Raw genomic sequence first — 22,274 nt, 5'->3', positions numbered from 1 at the left:
CCTAAGTGGGGTTCAAACTGATGGATCTCATTTTTGAAGGCAGTTGTGCCAACTAAATACCTCAAAAACCATCCTAAATAAATTATAAATTGGTCCTGGAATTACAGCAGTACAAAATGGATGTGTGCCACGCTCGCTGTTCCAAGCGTTTTAAATATTCAAAACAGGACACTAACAGAAATTGAGTCTTGGCTGCAACATTGTTTTTTTAATAGTTCTTTCTGAATAAGGATTTGTTTAATGTGCAGAATGCACAAAGCCAAATATGCTGAACCTGTGGAGTATGCTGATATTTCTGCTGTTTCAGTGAGTGAATGGCATCTTTCAGGAATGCCTGAGTATGTGAGGAATCTACACAGGGTAGCAGACTGCTTCCAGACAACAGAAGTCGTCTGGATGGTTTATATGTGCAGGATGCTGTCAGTTTACATATATGTTAATACTAACAAATATTGTATATCTGATCTACTAACACATATTTTCATTTTCTTAAAACTGTACTAACTGTGTTAGTGTTGTACTCTTTTTTTTACTGCCTTTCTGTTGTTATACCTTTTCATGTTTTTCGTTGATGTTGTTTTTATGAAGAATTGTTCCTATTTGGTTGGACTTGCTCGGTTTTATTTGTTGTATTTGCTCAGCACTGTTGAACTTACACCGATGGGGAAACTTCCCCCAAAAAGAATCTCACTGTGTGACCGAGTCAGAAAGATAAAATAAAAACAGCAGAACAGTTTCTAAAGCCAAAACGTGTTCAGCAATGACCTTGGTGGCATCAGACTTACGGTCACACGAGTCTTCCAGACGGTTTCCCACTCTTGTTCTTACAGACTCTTAACTTCTCTCTCTCAAACTGATCTCGTTGTCTTCCAAAAAACAAACAAACACTTTAAAAAATGAAAAAGATAAAGAAGCCATAAATAACACTTGGCCTTGGCACCGATTATCCACAGAGGGCAGGCCTGACTCCTCAGGCACCTCCCGAGTGTCACCAGGGATTTAAACACGGACTCCTTGCACTAAGAGCCCAAAGAAGCAGCAGAAGCAGGGACGTTCTGGCTTTTCTGGATATGCCAAGAAGCAGCAAAGCAGGAGTAAAGACCAGCAATATGCAACCAGAACTACCAGCCTGCACTCAAGGAGGGGAAACAAATCTAACACGCTAACTGCACTCACAACTTGCAGGCTATAATGACAGTCTGCAATAAGAATTACTGACATGGGTTGTTTTTTTTCTTAATTTTGTGGTTTTTGCAAAGCATGCATACTTTAATGTTCTTTGGCTCCTTACGGATGACTCCCTCTCAGTATCGACAGACACGTGCCCTCAATTCACCCTCTCTCCATGATTGCCATCAGACCTGTGTACATTTCTACAATAACTCCTACATGAAATGAAAGGAGATGTCTTATTCTGATATAATATTCAATAAAATAACATATATTTGTATGATTATAAGCAATGTTCTCTGATTTTTCTGTGTGATTTCTTTTTGTCTCAGCTTCCTTCTAAATCTTTCTTAAAGGCATTAGCTAGTAACAAAATGAGTTTCCCCTTTAATGCGCTGTAGGACATTAACAATTTTTCCTTTCCTTTATTTGTCCTTGCAGTCACATTGCTTTTATTATTCCATAGTCTGATCTATGTAATGTCAAAAAAATACATAAAGTAAAAAATGTTTTTGAGCCAAGTTACAATTATGTTAGAAATAAAGAAGTATCTCATTGTTTTTTTTTTAAATGTAGGTCAGAGTTGAGCTACGGGAGACAAATAACAGAGGGTGGCAGCTCAGGATGAATCAGCTGACCTGCCCCTATTCTTCCCTTTGTTTCTCTAAAGAGCATGTGAGATTGTACTTCGTCCCTCATTTCCTAGTCAAATAAACTGCACCTTCATGATAAATTTTAAATAGTAATGTTGACAGCACTGGGTCAGACTATGTTGACTACAGTAGTTATAAGACAGCATGGGTATTTCAAGTAACAGCTAAAAGATGGACAGAGGTTAACCAGTCTGCAAAGAACAATATCATTTAGATAATTTCATAATTTACATAAATCAATTAGGATACAATCAATAAAAGGAGAAAAAATAGCAGTAGCAAGAGAACATCACAACAGGCAGAGTAACGTATGCTAAGCACAATGATAACAGGAGAACAGTTTTGGTTAGTTCCTAATAAGATGCTGTATTTACAGTGCAAATTAATGACCTGTGTCAAACCTGAATTAACACCTGAGAGCCCGTAAACTGCACACAGAAAGTCACTTTCCATCTGTAGTGTACTGCTAGCTAAATATTAGCAGCAATCACTGCATAAAAGGGTGATTGTTATTGGAATTGTGTAGTATCAACAGGCATGTGCTGATTTTTATATGCCACCTTACTTTATCAAAGCTTACTTAGCTTACCCAGAATCAACTGACAGTACTGCAAGATCTTATCAAACCCACCTGCTAACTGCTCTTCTTCTCTTAAGAGTATAAGTAAGTGTCCTGGCTCAAATTAATTATACTAATAATAACATAGTTTAGCATCATTTTCTGGAATTATTTTCAAATCTTTCAAATCTTATATTTTCCGAACTTGTCTATTGAGGACAATACAGGATCGAATGAAAAGGTTTTGTGTCCAGTGTTGTTGATGTCATGATGTTGCAGTGCACTCACACAAAAGCATGGCTTGCCATTAATGGTTGCTGCAGGAGAAAGAAGATGAAGAGGTAATTTCATGACACACATCAGTGATGTAGATTTAAAACACACTTTAACTGAAATACAGCAAAAGTGTAAACTGTTTTGATAATGTGGGGACATTAGTTACGTTAGCTAGCTAACTAGCTAGTTAGCTAATAATCTTTAGCTACTTATATCACTAAAGGTTATTAGCTAATTGTAACCTTCTGATCCACTGGTCTGCTTGTATCTCATGAGTTGCCAGCCAAGGAGCTAATGTGTTATTATTTCAGTCTGTTAAAACATTTCTATTCCTATTTTGATCAAATTGAGCTTCAGTGTTTGTTTACAATACAGCTCCAGATCCTGGTGATAGCAAGTCAAAAAGATGTTACCTGTCCATGTCCAACAGCAGCCTGTATTCAGTCTAAATATTGCTATAAACTGAAACAGATCCGTTTATGTATTTTATTCACTGTAACATGTAAATTTACCAAAAATGATAAAGCTGTAGTTTCTGTTTTCCACACATTCATCGATGATGATTTCACATAACTAAACAGTGTGCTGTCCTGTTGGACGCCCCACTTGCTATATATATATATATATTTTTTTTTTTTTTTTTTTTTTTTTTGAGGGTGTACACCTCACCCCTGACGTCGTTGCCCACCTCTCAATTTTAAATACACGTAGACATTGAGGTCTAGCAAGAGGGACTATGCGCTTACCTGCTGCTCTCTGGCAGGTAGCTCCATGCCCTCCTGGGTTTTAAATGCACCTTAGAACACACATGCATCAACACTACAATGAGCGGGTGGAGGGAGGTTTGGAGTCTTCTCTCACCCCCGTTCTCTGCGGCCTGCTGGAGCGGGGGGGGGGGGGGCTAGGAGGAGGAGTTGGCCGTCCGACTGCGGTCTGGAGTGTGGGGCCTCCCTGCTGCTGCGGAGTCGGGGCGGTCTGCCTCTCCCCACCGCAGGGAAAAGGGTAACACCACCTGGGTCTGGGTGCAGTTCCCCCCTCCAGGGTCAAGGGTACCTAGACCCGGTTCGTAGAGTACGCTTGGGGAGTGTGATCGTGTGTACAGCGTCTCTTTATGTTTGTCTCCACGTTGGTTGAGTGTGGAGTAAGTGCATATGAGAGCATGAGGGTGGGAATGGACGTTTGTATCTGTGTGTGCCTGTATGTCTGTGTCAGGTTGGGTATCAGACGCCACCTCTCTAGGGACATCTCAGGCCCTCCAAGGTTTGGAGGCCTATCTCCCCCCCCCCCCACCACCACCACCACCACTTCCCCTGCCAGTGGCGGACTCCCTCAGACATCGGTGCGTTGGTGGTTCTTTGTGTCTGGGGATGGGCGTCCAGGTACACACCGGCTCACTCCTTGGCGGCCGCCTGGAGCCTGGGGCTCGCTCGGGCCACTTCGGAGGTGGGGTGCCCCCGGCCTCTCAGCCTGGGGCTCGGTCACTCAGGCACAGCTGGCTGCCGGTGGAGCTCACAGGCGCGTCACTGCAACCCCCCCTGGCTTCTGCTCCGCGGCTGCTGAGTGAGCCCTCATCTGGGACTCTCCTCAGCTCTTTCTGGGACAGTGGCACGGCTGCCCCTCTGTTGGTCTTCCTTGGTCTCTTGTGTTCTGGGGGCCTCTGGATGTCTGGAGTTTTGATCTCCTCCATACCTGCTTCATGCCCTGGAGGACGGGGCTGTGGCCCCCCCCACACCCTCTAGCAGATCATTACATGAAGGAACCTTTTAAAAACAAGCGCGTCCATGCTCACAGGTGTACACACGGGTGATCACACCCACAAACTACACCCTTTTTGGCTCCTACCTCAAAGCACACTGTGTTATGTTGATCTTATGTGCTGCACAATAATGTTTAATATTTAGTATTTACTGTCATATTCCCATATATCATTGTGATGTTGTTTATTCTATTACTCTTGTTCTCTTCTGCTTGTTCTCTTTTTTCTTTCTCAACAGGTGATCCAGGTGATCAGTATATGCATTTTTTTTCTTTTTTTTTTCTGCCCATTCTGTTGGTTTTTGTTTTTTGCCCTTCTCCCCCGTCCCTCTTCTCAGCTGTTTCTCTTTCCCTCTTTCTTTCTCCCCTTCTTTCCCTCAGTCAAGTCTGTCCCGTATTCAGCAAGTGAAAATAAAATAAACAATAAAAGGTGAATCAAATGGACCATTACGGCAAGGCTGGGATGGTCAATTTGGTAAAGTAAATCTGTTGGGCATCTTTCTTTGCCTTTAGACAATAATTCTGATGGCAAAAGAGCCAAACGGGACAGGCCAAAAAAAAAAAAAAAAAAAAAAAGATTATATTTTTGTCATTTTCTAGTTTCTAGTTGAATGAGGAGGGTGGAGATAGAGGGGGGGAGAGGACAGGTTGCACAAGAACAGGAAGAACGAGGGACCAAATAGTGAAGTTAACTGGAAAAACAAAAGTTATTTTTCACAAAGTAGGTTTTTTTTTTCATGTATTTCAGTGATGCTCAGTGTGCTTTCCAGTAGCACACTTAAAAAAAGCCAGTGGACATTGTAAACATAGCCTATTGATATGAATGACAGGTTTTTACAGGATTCATGTCACTCTAAACATGGCTTGAACAGGATGGATGCCATTACATTGACGTGGACTATAAATGTATTCTCTATGGTGGCCCCTAGAGACAAAGCACGTACAAACTCCAAAACACTTGCAAACTCCAAAGCACATGCAAACTCCAAAACACTTGCAAACTAAAAAACACATGCAAACTCCAAAACACGTACAAGCTCCAAAACACTTGCAAAATCCAAAACACTTGCAAAATCCAAAACATGTACAAACTCCAAAACACTTGCAAAATCCAAAACACTTGCAAACTAAAAAACACATGCAAACTCCAAAACACTTGCAAACTCAAAAACACATGCAAACTCCAAAACACGTACAAACTCCAAAACACTTGCAAAATCCAAAACACTTGCAAACTCAAAAACACATGCAAACTCCAAAACACGTACAAACTCCAAAACACTTGCAAAATCCAAAACACTTGCAAACTCAAAAACACTTGCAAAATCCAAAACACATGCAAATTCCAAAACACAACGGAAGTGCTCCAGGACGCTAGGGGCAGTGTTGAGCTCGATTTGCAAAATAAACCACCAAGATCCGTACCGGAAACCCGATCGGTACCCCGCATGTGCGAAAGGTTTCTACTTCCGGTCGTAGCGTTTTACGATAGTTACAGGTCAGAGTATCTGTTAAGATGTTAAGAATAACAAGTATATCTTAAAATGTTTGCAATAATGAAGCATTTCAGTACAATGTAGACAAAAACGAAAAATAAAAAGATAGTTACGGATCAGGACTCCCCGATCCTTACTGCGCATGTGTAAAGTCTGACCGTACAAATTGGGTCTACCCGATCCGTACCGCGCATGTGCAGATGTTTTCTTCTTCTTCTGTTAGTTTAATGGCAGTGTACTCCCCAGTGTACGAGGATACCGCCACCTGCTGACCGAGCGAATAAACCCTGTTATAAACTGAATTAGCGTCATTACAAACGTGTGTTTGTAATGACACTCTCTGTTGAGGAGAAAAGCATGAATTTCTTTGTATACGGATTATCCATTGTTTAAATGTCCCGGGCAGTCGAAAAGGAGGCAGAGCTGTTGAGAAATGCTAGGAGCTAACTGGGCACTAACCGTATCATTCAAATATATTGAATGTCGCAATGTTGGCAAAGAGAGGAAGTGACGTAAGATTTGCGCATGCGGGGTACCGATCGGGTTTCCGGTACGGATCGGGTAGTGACAGTGACAGCTGCAAACCCCAAATCCGGTCATTGGTACTTCCTGGCTTGTGTAGTTACTAGGTAACAAAAGCTCAACACTGCCCCTAGCGTCCTGGAGCACTTCCGTTGTGTTTTGGAGTTTGTACGTGTTTTGGAGTTTGCATGTGTTTTTTAGTTTGCAAGTGTTTTGGATTTTGCAAGTGTTTTTTAGTTTGTACGTGTTTTGGATTTTGCAAGTGTTTTGGAGTTTGTATGTGTTTTGGAGTTTGCATGTGTTTTTGAGTTTGCAAGTGTTTTGGAGTTTGCATGTGTTTTTTAGTTTGCAAGTGTTTTGGATTTTGCAAGTGTTTTGGAGTTTGTACGTGTTTTGGAGTTTGCATGTGTTTTTTAGTTTGCAAGTGTTTTGGAGTTTGCATGTGTTTTGGCGTTTGTACGTGTTTTGGATTTTGCATGTGTTTTTTAGTTTGCAAGTGTTTTGGAATGGGGTACATGATGCTCTGTGCCGAGTCTGCTTAATAAAGGGAGGGTTTGTACTGTATGAATTGAAAAACTTTGTGCACATGTCTAAGGAGTGGCAGTGTGATTTTCCAGTGTTTGTACTGAATAATGCCACTTTAAGCTTGATGATTTGTTGGACTTATCTGCTTTGCCAAAAATGTTTCTTTAACTTCTTTAAAGACTTAGCCTTTGCCTTGTGTTTAATAACTAAAGGCTCCACGCTAAAACGGGTGGATTAGATTGAAATCTCTGATCATTCACTCTAAATTACACTCAAAAAAGAACTATTTGAGTGAACATTAAAAAATAATGGAAAGGATTTCCATGTGATTAAATTGCTTTATTTTAGCATTATACAGTTCTGTTATTCCAACTTAATGTACTTGAGTGTGACCAACTTAATTAATTAATGATGAATCAACATATTTACTTTAGTTGAGTTCAGCTTAATTCAATTGAGTTGATCCAACACATGCAAATTATGTTAGTCCAAAGAAAGTACATAATGCTACTAGAAAGGCATTTATTAACATGGAAATCTTTTCCATGAGTATTTTAAGTTCATTTAAAGAATTATTTTTGGAGTGTTCAACAAATCAGAGTCTGGTTAACATAAAGCTTGTCATGCGCATCTTTTCCCCCCCTCCAATTTATTGGATTTAAGAAATGCCATCACACTTGTCTATCCTTTTCTGCTTGTCCTGGGGGGTAACTGCACATACCCAGAGAGACACAAGGAGAACATGCAGACTCCACACAGAAAGGCCCTGGCCAGTTGGTGGATTTGAACTCAGAACTTTGTTGCACTGATATAACAGTGCTAACCACCATGCCACCAAGCTGCCACTCCATACTTTAAAAGAAGTTGGAAAGCTGTGAATTTGATACAGAATTTTCTTTATGTTGTTGTCCTTGACAGGTTAAACCACAATAAATAGCAATAGCATACACATGGTGTATGTATGCTTCTCTGCCTGAAATAACCCCCGATATTTTCTTGTCCATGACTTTGTAATATTGCGACTCCAGGCTACAAACCAGAGTATATCATGTCATCACAACAAGAATCTCTTTTTTTTGTCCCTAGCTAGCGGCCAGCAAGGTAGGCTGTCCACGAAGCCAATATGCACTGTGGGTTCCGTAGGGATTCCAGCTTGGTCAACGATGCACTTCCAGTCCTTGCGATCTGTGGCCTTAAACTTTACCTTAGATGTCATTGTTTAAGATCATCTTCAGTTCAACAAGAATAAATTTAACTAGTTTTAGGTTGTTGAATTTCATGCAGATCATACGTGATTTAACTACCGTAGAAACATAAAATCCTTTTGTTCAAATTACATGTTAGACTCTTGTAAATGTAACTAATTTGGTTGCTTTTGAAGGTAACATAGTAATGTTTATCCCACTGAATTGAGGTTTGCAAATGTGAAAAGGGTAGATGACATTTGGAAACAGCTTATTCCATTAATGTGAATTAACCTAGAATTGCCCCTGCATTGAAACACTTTCACTTTTAGGTAAGGCCTAAATTACTTTAGTATAACAATCAACAGAAGGCGTTATTCAGTTAGGCCAGTATTTGGTTGCTGGCAGCCATTGCAGCTGTCATTCAGAAGGAGCAAATATCTTCTCATTTTACTCCACAAGTAGAAAAGGCATTCTGGTGGGCCAGAAGGAAAATAATCCAACGCTGTAATTGCTCTTCACTAATCACCCTTACGCTAGCTGGTGGAATAGAGGCAGCTCCTTCATGGTGACCAGTTGAAAAAGGCCAGCAACCAGATGGCTTTACGACTAAGTAGAGAGTGTTTGAAGAATAGTGTGCTGCGAAACAATATTCCTTTCCAGCGTCCTATTAATGCCAAATATGAAATGTTATACAGCTAACGCGCTCTTAGCAGCTATTCCAGCTTTCATGTGAGTTTTAATAGAAAAAAAAGGAGAAGCATATTAGTTTGTTATGTCACGAAATGGAGCATGGACACTTACTTATCTTGATTTGAAGCTCTTCAGATGTTGATGCATTTGCTCTCAAGGCCCTCACCGTCCCTTTGAACTTCTTGAGTGCAAATTATATTTCTTAGAGTGCTTTGCCGTTCTGTATTAGTGATGTTCTGACACGGTCAGTGCAGTCCGCCTGTATGTGGATCACCCATGAGAATACTGTGCTGACAAATGTGTCTTTTTCTGTAAAAGTTATTAGTGGTCAAAGGTGCATCCCGAAGACAAAACACTGTACTGGTATGGATTGTAGAGCTGCCTCTTGGCATTGCACCTTTCCAGCCTTACAAGTTAAATTAAAGCATTGTTGTGCCTTCTTCCTTCTTTGTGTGTATATGTGGAGACCAGTTGTTTATACTGAACACAGCATAGGTTGCCAGACTGTTACAGAATGTGCCCCAAATCTCCAGCTTGACCTCTGAGGTCAGAAGTGGAGAAGTGGCGGTCAGAAGGCAAAATTATTTGCTAGAACAACTCAGATTTCACTTTTCTTCAATTTTCTTCAAAATTGCCCCCTTATCCAATTGACAATCTTGTTTGTGGTTTCCAACGGCCATAATCTACATTCAAATTCAAGGAGTTTTCATGGAGGTTATTGAAGTAAAACATTATGATGTTTAAGATCTGAAAGCTCAAGACAACAGCTGCCAGTCTTCTTGTGTGTCTCTTCCTTGCTCAGCATTGGACTCTCCAAGTGTCTCAGACGATAAGCACAACCAAATCAAAACAAAGTCTGTCAGTTATTTGCAGCTCTTTGGCATGTCTGTAGTTTCTGCAGCCTGATATATATTAAGAAAAAAATGTCTGTTTTTTTTCCCTCCTCTTTGCCTCAGCATCCCTGCTGTCAAATCTGTCAGTATAAATCCAAAGGACAGAGCAAACAAGAGAAATAAATATACATATCATGTACACACATACATACATACATATTTTTTTTCTGATGGGGAATTAACAAACTAACATCTGTCTGATCTACTAAGAAGCAATCTGTCTTTTCAAAGACCTAAGATTATTTAACCAAAACATATCAGACGGATGAATAGCTGCAATTACGTCTCTCGTTCACGACCCAGCAGTCAGTTACATATTACAATCTGTCAGAGATAACTGTGGTAAATTAATGCCTCGCAGACTTTGATAATTAGACTACAAGTTATATTCTGGAGCCAAAGTTGAGCAGCATCTGATCGAGGAGATTATTGTGCACTCTGGTCTGTCACAACAAGTTCCCCTTTGAGATGTGACCTCAGTCAGGGTCAGACAGCCCGCTTTCTTCCTCTGATCCTTCTTTTGCTTAATGGGAGCATCTTAAATCTCATGGAAGCATGACTCGCGCATTTATATAAGATTATTCTCAGTAAACCCACACAGAGTGGAGCAGTCTGTGCTCAGACTGAATGGAGCTTTATATTTCTTAATGTAACAAATAAGGATTAAGGCATTAAACCAAATATAGTTCTCAGGGTATCTGGAGGAACCAATTACCCTCAGCATGTGTATGTTTCTATTATAGGAATCTACATGCTAAATTTGAACAAACGTGGGAAAATCACAACCTTGCACCACGTTTAATTATGTTTTCCCAGTGAGTGCCAATGTTCTCCCGACTGCACGCAATTCACATGGTCTGTCGTTGATTTTCCTGTCAACAGCACAGCATCAAACGGATGCAGAGAAATGATAGAAAAATTTGAAAGAATTGCATGTACATTATGGGAATGCATATGAAAATCATGCTTTACTATTTAGCATCACTTCTAAATATGAAGCAAAAGATGTCATAAAAACTAATTCTAACAAAAATGAACATTTAACATTTTAGTAAAAGTTTGCTTAGAGGAAAGAAACTAAATATAAATCATATCAGTAAGTAATATTCAAAGATGTTGAGTTATGTCAGTGAGACACAGTGTCTGTGTTCCTGCTTCATTCTTCTCAAGTGTTGTCCAATGCCCGAGATGTAAGAGGGCAATGAAAAACATTTTCTAAAGGTACGAGTAAAGCCTTTTACAGCTGCTGTCGAAATACAGCCAAATTTAGATAGTTGGCTAAAGTTTAAAATACTATGTAAATTTAGGCATTAAGATGTGGTCAAGATGAACTGCAGAAGTTAAAGCTGATCATCAGAAGGGACAAAAGGGTGATTTCAGTGATTTTGAACATGGTATGGATTGGTCTGAGCATTTCAGAAATTGCTGATCTACTGAGATTGTCTAACACAACCATCTTTGTGGTTTATAGAGAATGGTCAGAAACTATCCAGTAAGCAGCAGTTCTCTGGGTGAAAATGTCTTGTTGTTGCTAGAGGTCAGAGGAGAATGGCAACACTGCTTCAAGCTGAAAAGTAGGTAACAGTAACCTCGGTAACCTCGGCAGCCGGAGGTGATGGACGAGGGGCGCGGGGGGTCCGCGCCTGCCGGAGGAGGAGGAACAGCCGGGTGAAGGGCTGCTCTTGCCGCGAGTGGTGGAGGAGCCGCTCCAATTTGAGGCGGCGGACAAGGAGCGCGAAGGTCTGCGCCAGCCGGAGGAAGAGGAGCCGCGCGAGTGGCTGCTCCAGCCGGGAGCGGCGGCATTTACAGAGGAGCTGCGCGAGGTGACAGAGGTCCCCGTGTTTGCGGCTGCCATGCAGGTGCGTCCGCACGGCACCGCAAACCACGCCCACCACAACCATTCATTACAGCCAAGCTATTCAGAAGACCATCTGTGAAGAAGCAGATTGGTTATTGCAGCAGAAGACTACTCCGGTCAGCTTAGAGCAGGAAACTGAGTCTGCAATGCAAAACTGGACAATAGAAGATTTTTAAAAACGTTGCGTTGAGTCTACATTTCTGTTGGGACACTGTAATTGTAGGGTCAGAATTTGACATAAACAACATAAAAGCATGGATCCATTTGGGGGGGGGGGGGGGAATGGCGTGGTGATATTTTCTTTCCTCTCTTTGGGCCCCTTACTACAGCTTGAGCATCATTTGAACTCCACAGCCTACCTGTGTACTGTTATGACCACAGCGCACCAATCTTCTGATGGCTGCTTCGAGTATGTCATCTCAAACTGCTTCTTGAGCATGACAGTGATTTCACTGTACTCAAATGGTCTCCACAGCCACCAATTGCGCACTTTTGAGATGTGGTGGAATAGGATGTTCATAGCTGTACATCTCTCAGGAATGATTCCAGCACCTTGTTGAATCTATGCCATGAAAAATTTAGGCAGTTCTGAAGGCAAAAGCAGGGGCCATTCCAGCTGTGTATCTATCTTGTTTAAGATCATAGCTGATTTCTCCACCGCTTTATGGGACAGGAATGACTGCTGGCTCTTTCTTTTTTTTCCCATAGTGTTTGCTAGAAAATAGCAAATAAGAAGTAGGCTTATAAAACACAGTTTGTGATCATCAAGATTAAAATTGCGTCCATTTGTTTTACCTGTATATATGTGACCCAATGACTTTAAATGATGAATATAAGAAGTCCTAACATACACCGTGTCCTTAAATATTCAAGCTCCTCTAAATATATGAACAGCATCATATACTCATGGATGTTTTAGTAAAAGCGTGAGCTAAAATGGCTGTGTATAGAACTGCTTTGTGTTCTATTTGCTTTAACCATTAGATGGCAGCATTTCACTTCACATGTCTGTTTGTTTCACCCCTGTGTAACCTTATGTCCTTTATCCTGCTTCCAAGAATCATAAAGAACAATTCTGGGAAAAAAGACCTCAGGTGAGTCATAACTGTATGAGGAAAAGTCCTACGTGATATGCTGAGGTTTCATGCAAACTATAAAATCTGTGATTAGAGAATTTTTGAAACTATGTTAAAATTTCAAAGGTTTTGTTTCATTTTAAAGAGTTCCAGTGAGTTATTTCCTTACGTTGCTCTATAAAATGAACTAAACTACAAAAACTTGTTTGGTTAGTTTGTATGTATCGTGAGGTCAGTAATGTGGATTATAAACCAAACAATAAAGGTGTGATTGATAAGAAAAATTGGATCAACTGTTTAGGAAGTACAGCTATTTTTATACATAGTCCCCACAACCTAACATAATTTTACAGATGTTAATTTCTTTTAAATCATAACCAAATATTCACTTGAGACTTCTTCACTTTACTGCAGCCACCTTGAATTACTGCTTCAGTGCGGGTGCAGATCTAACTTTAGTATTTAATAACTCAAAATCACCTGTTGGATTGAGATCAGGTGACTGACTTGACCATTGAAGAATATCACATCCCACACTTGACCATCTCTTGGGCTGCTTTAGCGGTGCGGTTTGGGTCAATATCTATTTGCGCCGTCCAATCAGTTTTGCAACATTTGGCTCATTGTCAGTAGAGAGTATAATGCCCTGTTGATCCTGCTTACGTCTATCAACAGTCTGTGGTCCTCTTTCCTGTTTCAGATTGAGAGATATGACAATTGTGTGATATCGTGGTACTTCTGTGTCCTTGGCTTGAGGAAGTAATCTGCTTAAATGCACATTGAGTCACCTTTTAATGAATTAATGTATAAACCACAGGATTTTATATGTTCAGGGTTTTTATTCAGCTGTGTTTCTGATGATTTTTAGGACTCAAGCACATTTCAGCTGTGCTATTGAGGAGTTGAAGAGTGGAAGTGCACAATATTCTCTTTTTGAAAATATTGTCCTCTTTTTTCATTTGAGTGCACAGCAGAGGAGAGTCTATACAACTGCTGACTGCAATGTTATAGCATTTTTTTTCTATATAAGGCTTCTTTGATTTCATGTTATGACGGCGACAAATCCATTAAAAAAATTTTTTGGGGGTTGCTCTTTTGTTTCTCAAAAAAGTGGACTGCTGTCTGTTGCAGTAGATGGTTCTGTATATTTGAATTTTTAAACCAGATGCAATTCCTGACGCAATGCTCCCCAGAGGCTAGGATTGTGTTTAAGCCCAGTCACATACCCTAGAGATAGAAGCATTACAACAGCTGAATACATGTTATAGTAGTTTGTTTTGTTTGTTTTTCTAAATAAGCCTTTTGCTAATTTCTCGTTCTCATGAACACAAAAGAATAAAAAAGATGTTCAGCTGAAGGGAGCAGTCGAATGGAGGTTTATAACATGGTGTCCGGTGTCTGAAATCTACACCTACTGCTTTAACTTCAGTTAACCGTGTTAAACTGTTTGGGGTGAGCTGTGAAAACAAGCAGTTGAAGAAGAGTGGTAAGCACTACGTTGGTAAAAGCTTGACTGCAGTGCCAAGATCGATTTTAGTCAGTTTTATGGTCATTCAGCCAATTAGTGTTTGTTTGCTTGCTTGCTTTCTGGTATTGGGAGATTTTTTTTTTTAAGTATAGCCAAAGGTCTGAAGGCCATCGACACAATTCATAGAATTCAGCGTGTAGAGCAAATACAGATTAAAAGACATGAACCTATTATTTCTTTCATCCGTTCAATTTTGTGTTTTTAACATGCTCGACACTGAGCTTTTGTAAAATGTTCCATAGAAATAAAATCACTTTGAATCAGATGAAGTTCCCTTGCATAGTTTTGCTTTCGTTTTTGAGTATGTGTGGTTTTTGTTTTTGAAAGGCAAATGATGTGTCATACTGGGATATATAAAAACTAGCTGCTTCCACTGACTTGACAGATTGCTTGTCTGGTTGGTGCAATTTGCTAATAATTACCAAACTCGTTATACACAGTCCCTCCGCTGTTGTTATATACTCACTTTTCCGCTTTTTAAAAACAGTACCTATTTAAATCTTTTTAAGCAACACACCCTCCCTTTGCTTGTTTTTCTTTTATTAGCTAAGCTGTTCAAATCCCTGGCTTCCATCCAGCTTCACCTTTTCAAATCTTCGAACGACAGGAGGAAATGGCCTGTTGTTTAGGCTCAACCAACTAACAATTTGAGATGGAGTTGTGGGGGAGGGGAGCTTGTCAGGCGATGGCTTTAATCATGTGCCCCCCCCAAATGACGTAGTTCACAGTCACAGAACTTGGGGCACGTGGCTACGTTTACGGCGGGTTAACTAAAATGTAATGGATAAATTGAAAGTTTAACATATCTGTCCAACAACAGATAAGAGATCTACCGGCAATCCTCCCGAAACTTCCGATGAAAGGACACGCCCTGTGAAGCAAAATAAAAACATTTTAGTTGTTCCGTTTGCTGCCATCCGCGCCGAATGAGTCATGTGACTGACCAAAACTCAAGAGACAAATCAAAAATATTTATCGTTTACTTTCTGTACGATGACTCACAGTGGTGACATCAGATTTAAAGTGAAAAGTCTCGGTTTCATAGTAGAACACCTCTGCTCTACAATTTACTTTTTGTTAAGATGTTACACACCGGCGCAAAAGCAGGAATAAGAAGTCCACGTGCCTAGCCTTATCGGATTTACTTGTAGGTGGAAATTGCATTTGAATGTACAATTTTATGCTTTCCATCAACTCCAGCAGATCCTTAACAAAACCTGTTTGACTGCTGATTGAGTTGGCGCCCACTGTTACCACACAGTTGGCAAACAGAAAAAAGTCAAAAGAGAAAGAGAGCCCTATTTTTCATTCTTTCTATATCAAATATATATTGATTGATTATATCTATGTAATCAAAATTCAGATTTCTCAGCAAGGTACACATTTAAATAATATGAAAATCCAGTTATTGGGAAAAAAAGAAGATGACACAAATCAAAGTACTGGATTTCTAGAATTTCTGACTGATAACTCGCATTAAAATCTCCAGCATTTCCTCATCTCAACTCATGTTGTTGTTGTGAATTGGTAAAGGCACACCCTCAGGGTGAGTGACACTCTCAGTCTAAGCTTCCTGAATTACTCCCCAGATCTTCACTTTTTTTTCTGTCTATAATTCCAGCAGTAAGACGTGCTTGATAGGAAAATACTTATGTAACAGAGATGGTGGCAATGGTTTTGGCAATATTCATATGTAGTGAATATAAATACCCAAAGACAGAATGTACAAAATTAAATAATTATTTATTATTTGATAATTATTTTTAAATATTACAGTACTGAGGTAAGTTCATAGTCTTGAAGGTGAATTTTAACATGGCTTGTGATCATACTGTTTTACCCATGTGTCTCAAAAACAAATAATCAAACAAAAACACTCACACACAAAACGTATAAACTTTTTATTATTGTTACTGTGGTATTTGTATGAAACTTCACTTCCCACATTACTTCCAGGTATGTAACTGTCACTTCCCACTTTGGAAATTTATTTTGGCTAATAAAAAAGAAAGACAGTTTGTATTCTTATAATACTATTTATACAGCAAAGAGTAATATGAATGCTTAACAGAATACCTCCCACCAGCTCCCCAAGGAAAAGGGAGGATTGGGTTTCCCCCGCCTCAGGAATTATTATTATGCCGCTCAAATAACCCCCCTCTTATATTGGTGCAACAAAACATACACAGCTAAGTGGAAGGAACTGGAGTCCAGCCTGTTGGACCGATTCCCTCTACAAGCTGTAATGGCAGATAAGGGTCTAACGTGTTGGCTGGAAAAGTTGGGGAACCCCTGGTTAACCCACACCCTCCAAGTTTGGCAGAAGGTAATCAACATTTCTGGGATACACAAAATATTAAAAATTTTCAGGTGGTTTGCTTTCGACTCAGATTTTATTCCAAACAGACACGACTCTAACTTTAAAGCATGGCTATCTTATGGCCTTACGACATTCCTCTCTCTTACTCATAGAAATATTGTGCTCAGATTTGAGGTCTTGCGGGACAACCACAACCTGACAAAATACGACTTTCACAGATACCTACAGCTGAGATCACATATTGATCATGAATGCAAATTGTCCGACTTTAATGATGCTGAGTCGCATTTTTTCCTCATCCTGAAAAATGCCACAACCATGAACCCTACTAAATCCATTTCTAAACTATACAAAGCTCTCTCTAGTGCCAGCGAGGATAACACTTTATACACTAAAGATAAATGGAAAAGGGAATCAGGGATTGCTATTTCTATGGGGGAGTGGGAAAATGTTTGGTGCTGCCAGTGGTCCACATCCAGTTCTATGAGCTGGAAGGAACATGGCTGGAAGAATATTATTAGATACTTCAAGACACCATATCAGGAGAGATATAAAGGGGCTCATATGCAATGCTGGAGACAATGCGGCTCGACTGTTGCTAACCATTTTCATGTCTTTTTGGACTGTCCCAAGTTAAAAAATTTCTGGATGGGTGTCCAGGCCTCCTTAAGCGCAGTCTTTAACGTTCAAATGCCTTTAGATTTTAAGGTCTTATACATGGGTCTGGTCCCTTTTCTGGAATGTAGGAGTGAGATTAAGTTGGCGCAATTACTCTTGGTGGCAAGTAAAAAAACAATTACTAGAAGATGGTTAAGCCCAGTCCAGCCTACCCTGGATGACTGGTTTGGGATCATTTTAGAGATATTTAGGATGAAAAAACTGTCATATCTGTAAAGAAATCAAAAGGCCAAATTCCACTAAATTTGGAACAATTGAATCCTATTCATTACCCCCACAAGAGCTGACTTCACTTGATCTCACTGTTACTTGTATTTTTGTAATCTACTTATCTAATTTCTGACAATTGTTAATTCACTTTTTTTTAATTTACTTATATTACTATTGTTTATTTATTAATTTATTTATTTGTTTACCATGGCAGCAGCATGGGCATCCCCCCAGTTCGTGTTTATAGTTCCATATAATGTGTTGTGTATCTCCTTCTGGAGAGCATGTGAGCAACTCTCCTATAGCCAGTGGAGGATAATATGCACCTGTTGATCACTGTGTTTATCATTTGCTCTCCTGGACTTAATCTAAAAACCTGGAAGGACTCTGTTCCCATGTTATTCATATACTGCTGTGCAGATGGATTTTTCTTGTCCATTCCAAATAAAGATATAATAAAAAAACATCAACAAACAAAACAAAAACCGAATGGCCCCGTTATAGAAGGCCGAAGCTGCAGACTCTTTCTGGTCAGAAAAATCTGTCTCCAACAGATGCTGTCTGTACAGCTCAGTGGATAGCAATATTTTAATACTGGTTCACAAAAGTACAACTGAAAATGCTGCAAAATGTTGTGGTTGTTACTGTTGATTGGTTTCGCTTACTCAGCGTCTTTCTGTGGTAAGAATTGCGGCACTGTGTTGTTTATCACATTCTCACTATGTCAAGGTTTCTTAAAAATATCTTAATATATATATAGGTGAACATAAAATTAAGTTTTTATTATTATTTTATTATGTGTTAATTTATGATTGTTAATTTATTATAAATAATACAAAACTATTTATCCAGAATCTTCATTTTGACTGTCGAAACAGTTCAATTTAAAAGACCTCACTATTTTACAGCAGTAAAACAATTCCCCGTCTGTCTTTCTGTATTTCTTATCACTGTGTCAAAAGCGGGACAGGAAGTTGTAATATACATATATGTAATGTGTACAGTTTGTTATAAACTATTTATGGGCATATGCGTGGCATCGCAGTGGTCTGGTTCAGGAAACACTTACATCATGAAACTTCAGGTGTCTGCTGCTACGGCAGACGAAACTACGTGCGCGTCCCCGCCCACCTGTGAAACCGCCTAAAAAAGCTCGCTCCCGTTATTCCCTCTCCATTCAAGGTGCGGCAGCCAAGCAGGTGCGTGAGGAATCGTCGAGAAATCATATAGCTGTTGTTTGCTAACTTTATTTTTTAAAGCTAAGGAAAACGTGCCTAGATAGCAAAAGACGAGCCAGTTTTTTTTCTCGCAAGGAAGCAGACTTGTTTTTTTAAAGAAGAGAGAAGTCTGTGTCTTGAGGAGTACCTGAACAGGTGAACAGCGTCCTTTGTTGTTTCAAAGTCAAGTCGGAGAAGAAGTAGAAATGGCTAACTCGGGTCTTCAGATTCTGGGATTCGCCCTGGCTCTTCTGGGCGTGATTGGACTCGTAGTTGGTACAATTATGCCCCAGTGGAAGATGTCTGCCTACGTCGGGGACAACATCATCACTGCGATCTCCATGTACGAAGGACTGTGGATGTCCTGTGCGTTCCAGAGCACAGGTCAAATGCAGTGTAAAGTGTACGACTCCATCCTGCAGCTCAACAGTAAGTAACACGGTTGATGGCTTTTAAATAAGTACGAGCGTCCACATAATTTCTCTCTGTAATGGGCCAAATAGTTTAAAAGTTTAACGGCAGGCTCCGGCTTACTGTGAATACTGCGGCAACTTGTTGTACTGTCATTGTTCCTAAGATAGAAGAGGAAATTTTAATGTCTGGTAGGAAGTGACTTGCAGATTGTGCCTACTTTAAATCTTTCTGTTAACTTTTTGGCGCAGTCTGTAGCTTGGTTCTTGGTTTCCTAGAACTGGTCTAACCGGTTTAATCACTCGTTCTTTAATTTTCCTGTTTAAACCACCGAGGAAGGCTACACCTGCGCAGAGCAGCTCAGGTTCATAAAGGCTTTTAACGGGCCGAATGTTTAAACTTATCTTCTATTTTACACAAGGGAATGTCTGTGCACACCTTGGCAATGATTACCTATAAACCATTGTATGATAGAGAACCCCCCCCCCCCCCCCCCCCCCCACCCACATGTGGAGCTTACCTTTCCGTGTGGGAGTTTATTTGACACCATTTACTCATCTATGTCTGAAGGCCATATGCAAAACCTTTCTCTATAGAGCAGAGCCACAAATGTTTCTAACAAACACCGAATGGCAGCTCCTTTTCGACTATATTCCAGGGGAAAAGCAAAAAAAGTGTAGTTGGGTGATGGAGCTGTAAAGTCTAGGTCATTCTTGTTGACCAAAGAGTTCTTCCTGTCGTATTCCAACCATCTTTATGGCTCTTATCTCTTATTATAAATCAGTGGCAAAAGTAGGTTAATAGTAGCAGGGCAGCTTTATTTCCCGTGCTTCAAATTTAGCTGATCGAAGCTGTGCCCTGGGGTCAAACTGCCTGAAAGTCACTGTGGGACAGATCACATAACTTGTAGTTGTGAATAGCTAATTCACTTGATGGTTCATAGACCATTTGTTTCAATGAACAAACACAAACCCATCTGTATCAGGGCTTTTTTTTTTTTTTTTTTTTTTTTTGGGTTATTTGTCAAAACATTTGATTACAATATCTGCGGCAGTGCCGTATCACCTCTTCAAACATGAACCCAATCCAATTCTGATAAGTACTGTGTGATTAAACCTGGTGGTTAGATATGGAGCAAGTGAGTAAATAATGGCCTGTTGTTCAGAAATGGATGCTTGAAATTTCTTTACCAACAATGGATACCAAAACTGGGGAAGGAAATACACGAATTCAGAAGTGCGAACAAGTCGTTTCTGAGCTCGTTGTCTGATTTTTAGTGAAACCCAGATTCTGTCAGATGGTGTGGGTTTTTTTTTTTTTTTTTTTTTTTTTTTTTTTAATAAACAAAGTGTGCACCTGCTTTAAAATGTGATCTGTTAGTGCCTAAGGTTGGGAGCGTCTTCCTGAAATGAAACCTGAAACCTGGTTAGACCTGTTTCAGACTCTCATGCATGTACTGCCAGGCTCCCAACCCCCCAACCCCTCCCCCTCGAGCTTTGTTAGACTTCCGGGTAGAGCCAGTTTCTGTGTGTCGTTGTTATAGGGAGTGGCAGTGAGACACAAGAGACAGGTCTCTCTGTTGTGTGTTTGTGTCTGTATTTCCACCACCTTCTTCCACATAGAAAATCTAAACACATAAGTCTGCAAATATAAGTGACAGCTTAGTATAGTTACCAATAAATTGCTGCAGGAAAATGCTGCTGTTTTGCTTACTGTTTTCTTTTTACCTCCTTTTAGATTCACGGTAGTAAATCCTACAGCCTGTCACCACACCCTTGTAATCCATGTAACATATTACAGAGTGCTTCATGTTTGTCACATTAACTGATGGTTTAACCCTGGCCCTTGTGTTTTTTTTTTTTTTTTTAAACCAGGTGCTCTTCAGGCAACCCGCGCCCTCATGATTGTGAGCATTATTGTAACGCTGGCTGGTCTGGGTGTAGCTTGCATGGGGATGAAGTGTACCAACTGTGGCGGAGATGACAAAGTGCGCAAGTCCCGCACTGCAATGGGTGGTGGAATTATTATCTTGATTGGAGGTAAAGAGCAATCTGACTTGGTTGTCTTTAATTTTTATTTATTTATTTTTAAAAGGTTAACAGAGTGAATAATGTTGTTGTGTATTCTGCCACAGCTTTGTGTGCCATTGTTGCCTGCTCTTGGTATGCGAATGACATCATCCAGGCCTTCTACAACCCTTTCACCCCTGTCAACACTAAGTATGTACATTACGATCTCAAACTGACCTTTGTGTACTCTGAATATCGAGTCATCTTGGCATAGTTCATCTGTTTGACTGACTAACTTTTTTTTCTAGGTATGAGTTCGGTGCTGCCATCTTCATTGCCTGGGCTGGTGCGTTCCTGACCGTTGTGGGAGGCGGCATTCTGGCAGCAAGCTGTTCAAAAAGCAAAGGGCGTCAAAGTGGACCAAAGTATCCCATCTCCAACCCCAGATCCAGTGGTAGCAACAAGGATTATGTATGAACAGGAACGTTCCTGGTTTGAGGCTGAAGGAACACTTTAACATTTACACTCGTCCAACTAAGAGATTGAAGCATTGCAAAGATGTATCGCAGGAGGTGGAGACCTCACTTTTTATTTTGTATTTTAGTTTCACCAGTACTAACCTGTGATGTTACTCTATTTTATTAAATTCAGTAAAATATTTTAAATGATGGCTGTTTACCTGAGACCAAGATTATTGGCTTTGTTTTGTCTGGATCTGTACCTACTGCTCGCGTGCTTATCTAATGTACACCACACCACCACCCACGTACTATGTCAGTCCTGCCTCATTCTGCCAAAATGCTGTACTGTGACACTGGCAGTAGACCCTTTAGAGTTACAGGTTTGGTTCAGTGAACCTCTGCAATGCACTTTGGTGTCTGAAGAGCTTTGGGGCGCGCCAGTTGTAAGCAAATCTCTCCCCCCCCCCCCCCCCCCCCAAAAAAAACAACAACTAAATTCTGGCATGTGGCTGTGTTATCTTGCTGCTGCCATCAGAGTGCCAAAAACAAAAAAACATGTGTGAGGACTGAATGCATAATATTTAACCTGCCATCCAAGATGAGAAGCTCTGTGCTACCAATATTTTGTTTCCCCTGTGTAAACACACAAATCATACAACCACAAACCATTATAGTTTGTTTTGTTTTTTTTTTTTAATCATTTGCAGGAGTGAATTTGGAACTACAAATACGGATTTTTCTAAATTTCTAGTGTTTTGCTGAGAAATGTTGTGACCTTGT

The 22,274-nt window shown here is 40.2% G+C and overlaps 1 protein-coding gene across 1 annotated transcript; it reads left to right on the top strand.

Annotated features, from left to right (window-relative positions):
- The first annotated feature begins 18,590 nt into the window (after positions 1 to 18,590).
- On the top strand, positions 18,591 to 21,963 carry LOC146623900 (claudin-7-A-like). Its single transcript, XM_085363501.1, has 4 exons — positions 18,591 to 19,042; positions 20,899 to 21,063; positions 21,159 to 21,243; positions 21,342 to 21,963. The coding sequence occupies exons 1-4, from the start codon at positions 18,820 to 18,822 to the stop codon at positions 21,508 to 21,510; spliced, it is 642 nt and encodes a 213-aa protein (XP_085219627.1). The 5' UTR covers positions 18,591 to 18,819; the 3' UTR covers positions 21,511 to 21,963.
- The last annotated feature ends 311 nt before the right edge of the window (positions 21,964 to 22,274 follow it).

The sequence above is a fragment of the Diplotaxodon limnothrissa genome, linkage group LG10, assembly GCF_057381915.1.
Source record: "Diplotaxodon limnothrissa isolate DT_005_m linkage group LG10, D_limnothrissa_male_GT1.1, whole genome shotgun sequence".
In the NCBI taxonomy this organism is placed as follows: domain Eukaryota; kingdom Metazoa; phylum Chordata; class Actinopteri; order Cichliformes; family Cichlidae; genus Diplotaxodon; species Diplotaxodon limnothrissa.
The sequence above is the reverse complement of the archived record's forward strand: the minus strand, read 5'-3'. Positions and strand labels throughout refer to the sequence as shown.

Excerpts from the sequence above, each read along its gene's own strand:
- LOC146623900 (XM_085363501.1), top strand. The coding sequence starts at position 18,820 with ATGGCTAACTCGGGTCTTCAGATTCTGGGATTCGCCCTGGCTCTTCTG. Across the intron at positions 21,064-21,158 it reads AATTATTATCTTGATTGGAG|CTTTGTGTGCCATTGTTGCC; the intron begins GTAAAGAGCAAT and ends ATTCTGCCACAG. Across the intron at positions 21,244-21,341 it reads TTCACCCCTGTCAACACTAA|GTATGAGTTCGGTGCTGCCA; the intron begins GTATGTACATTA and ends TTTTTTTTCTAG.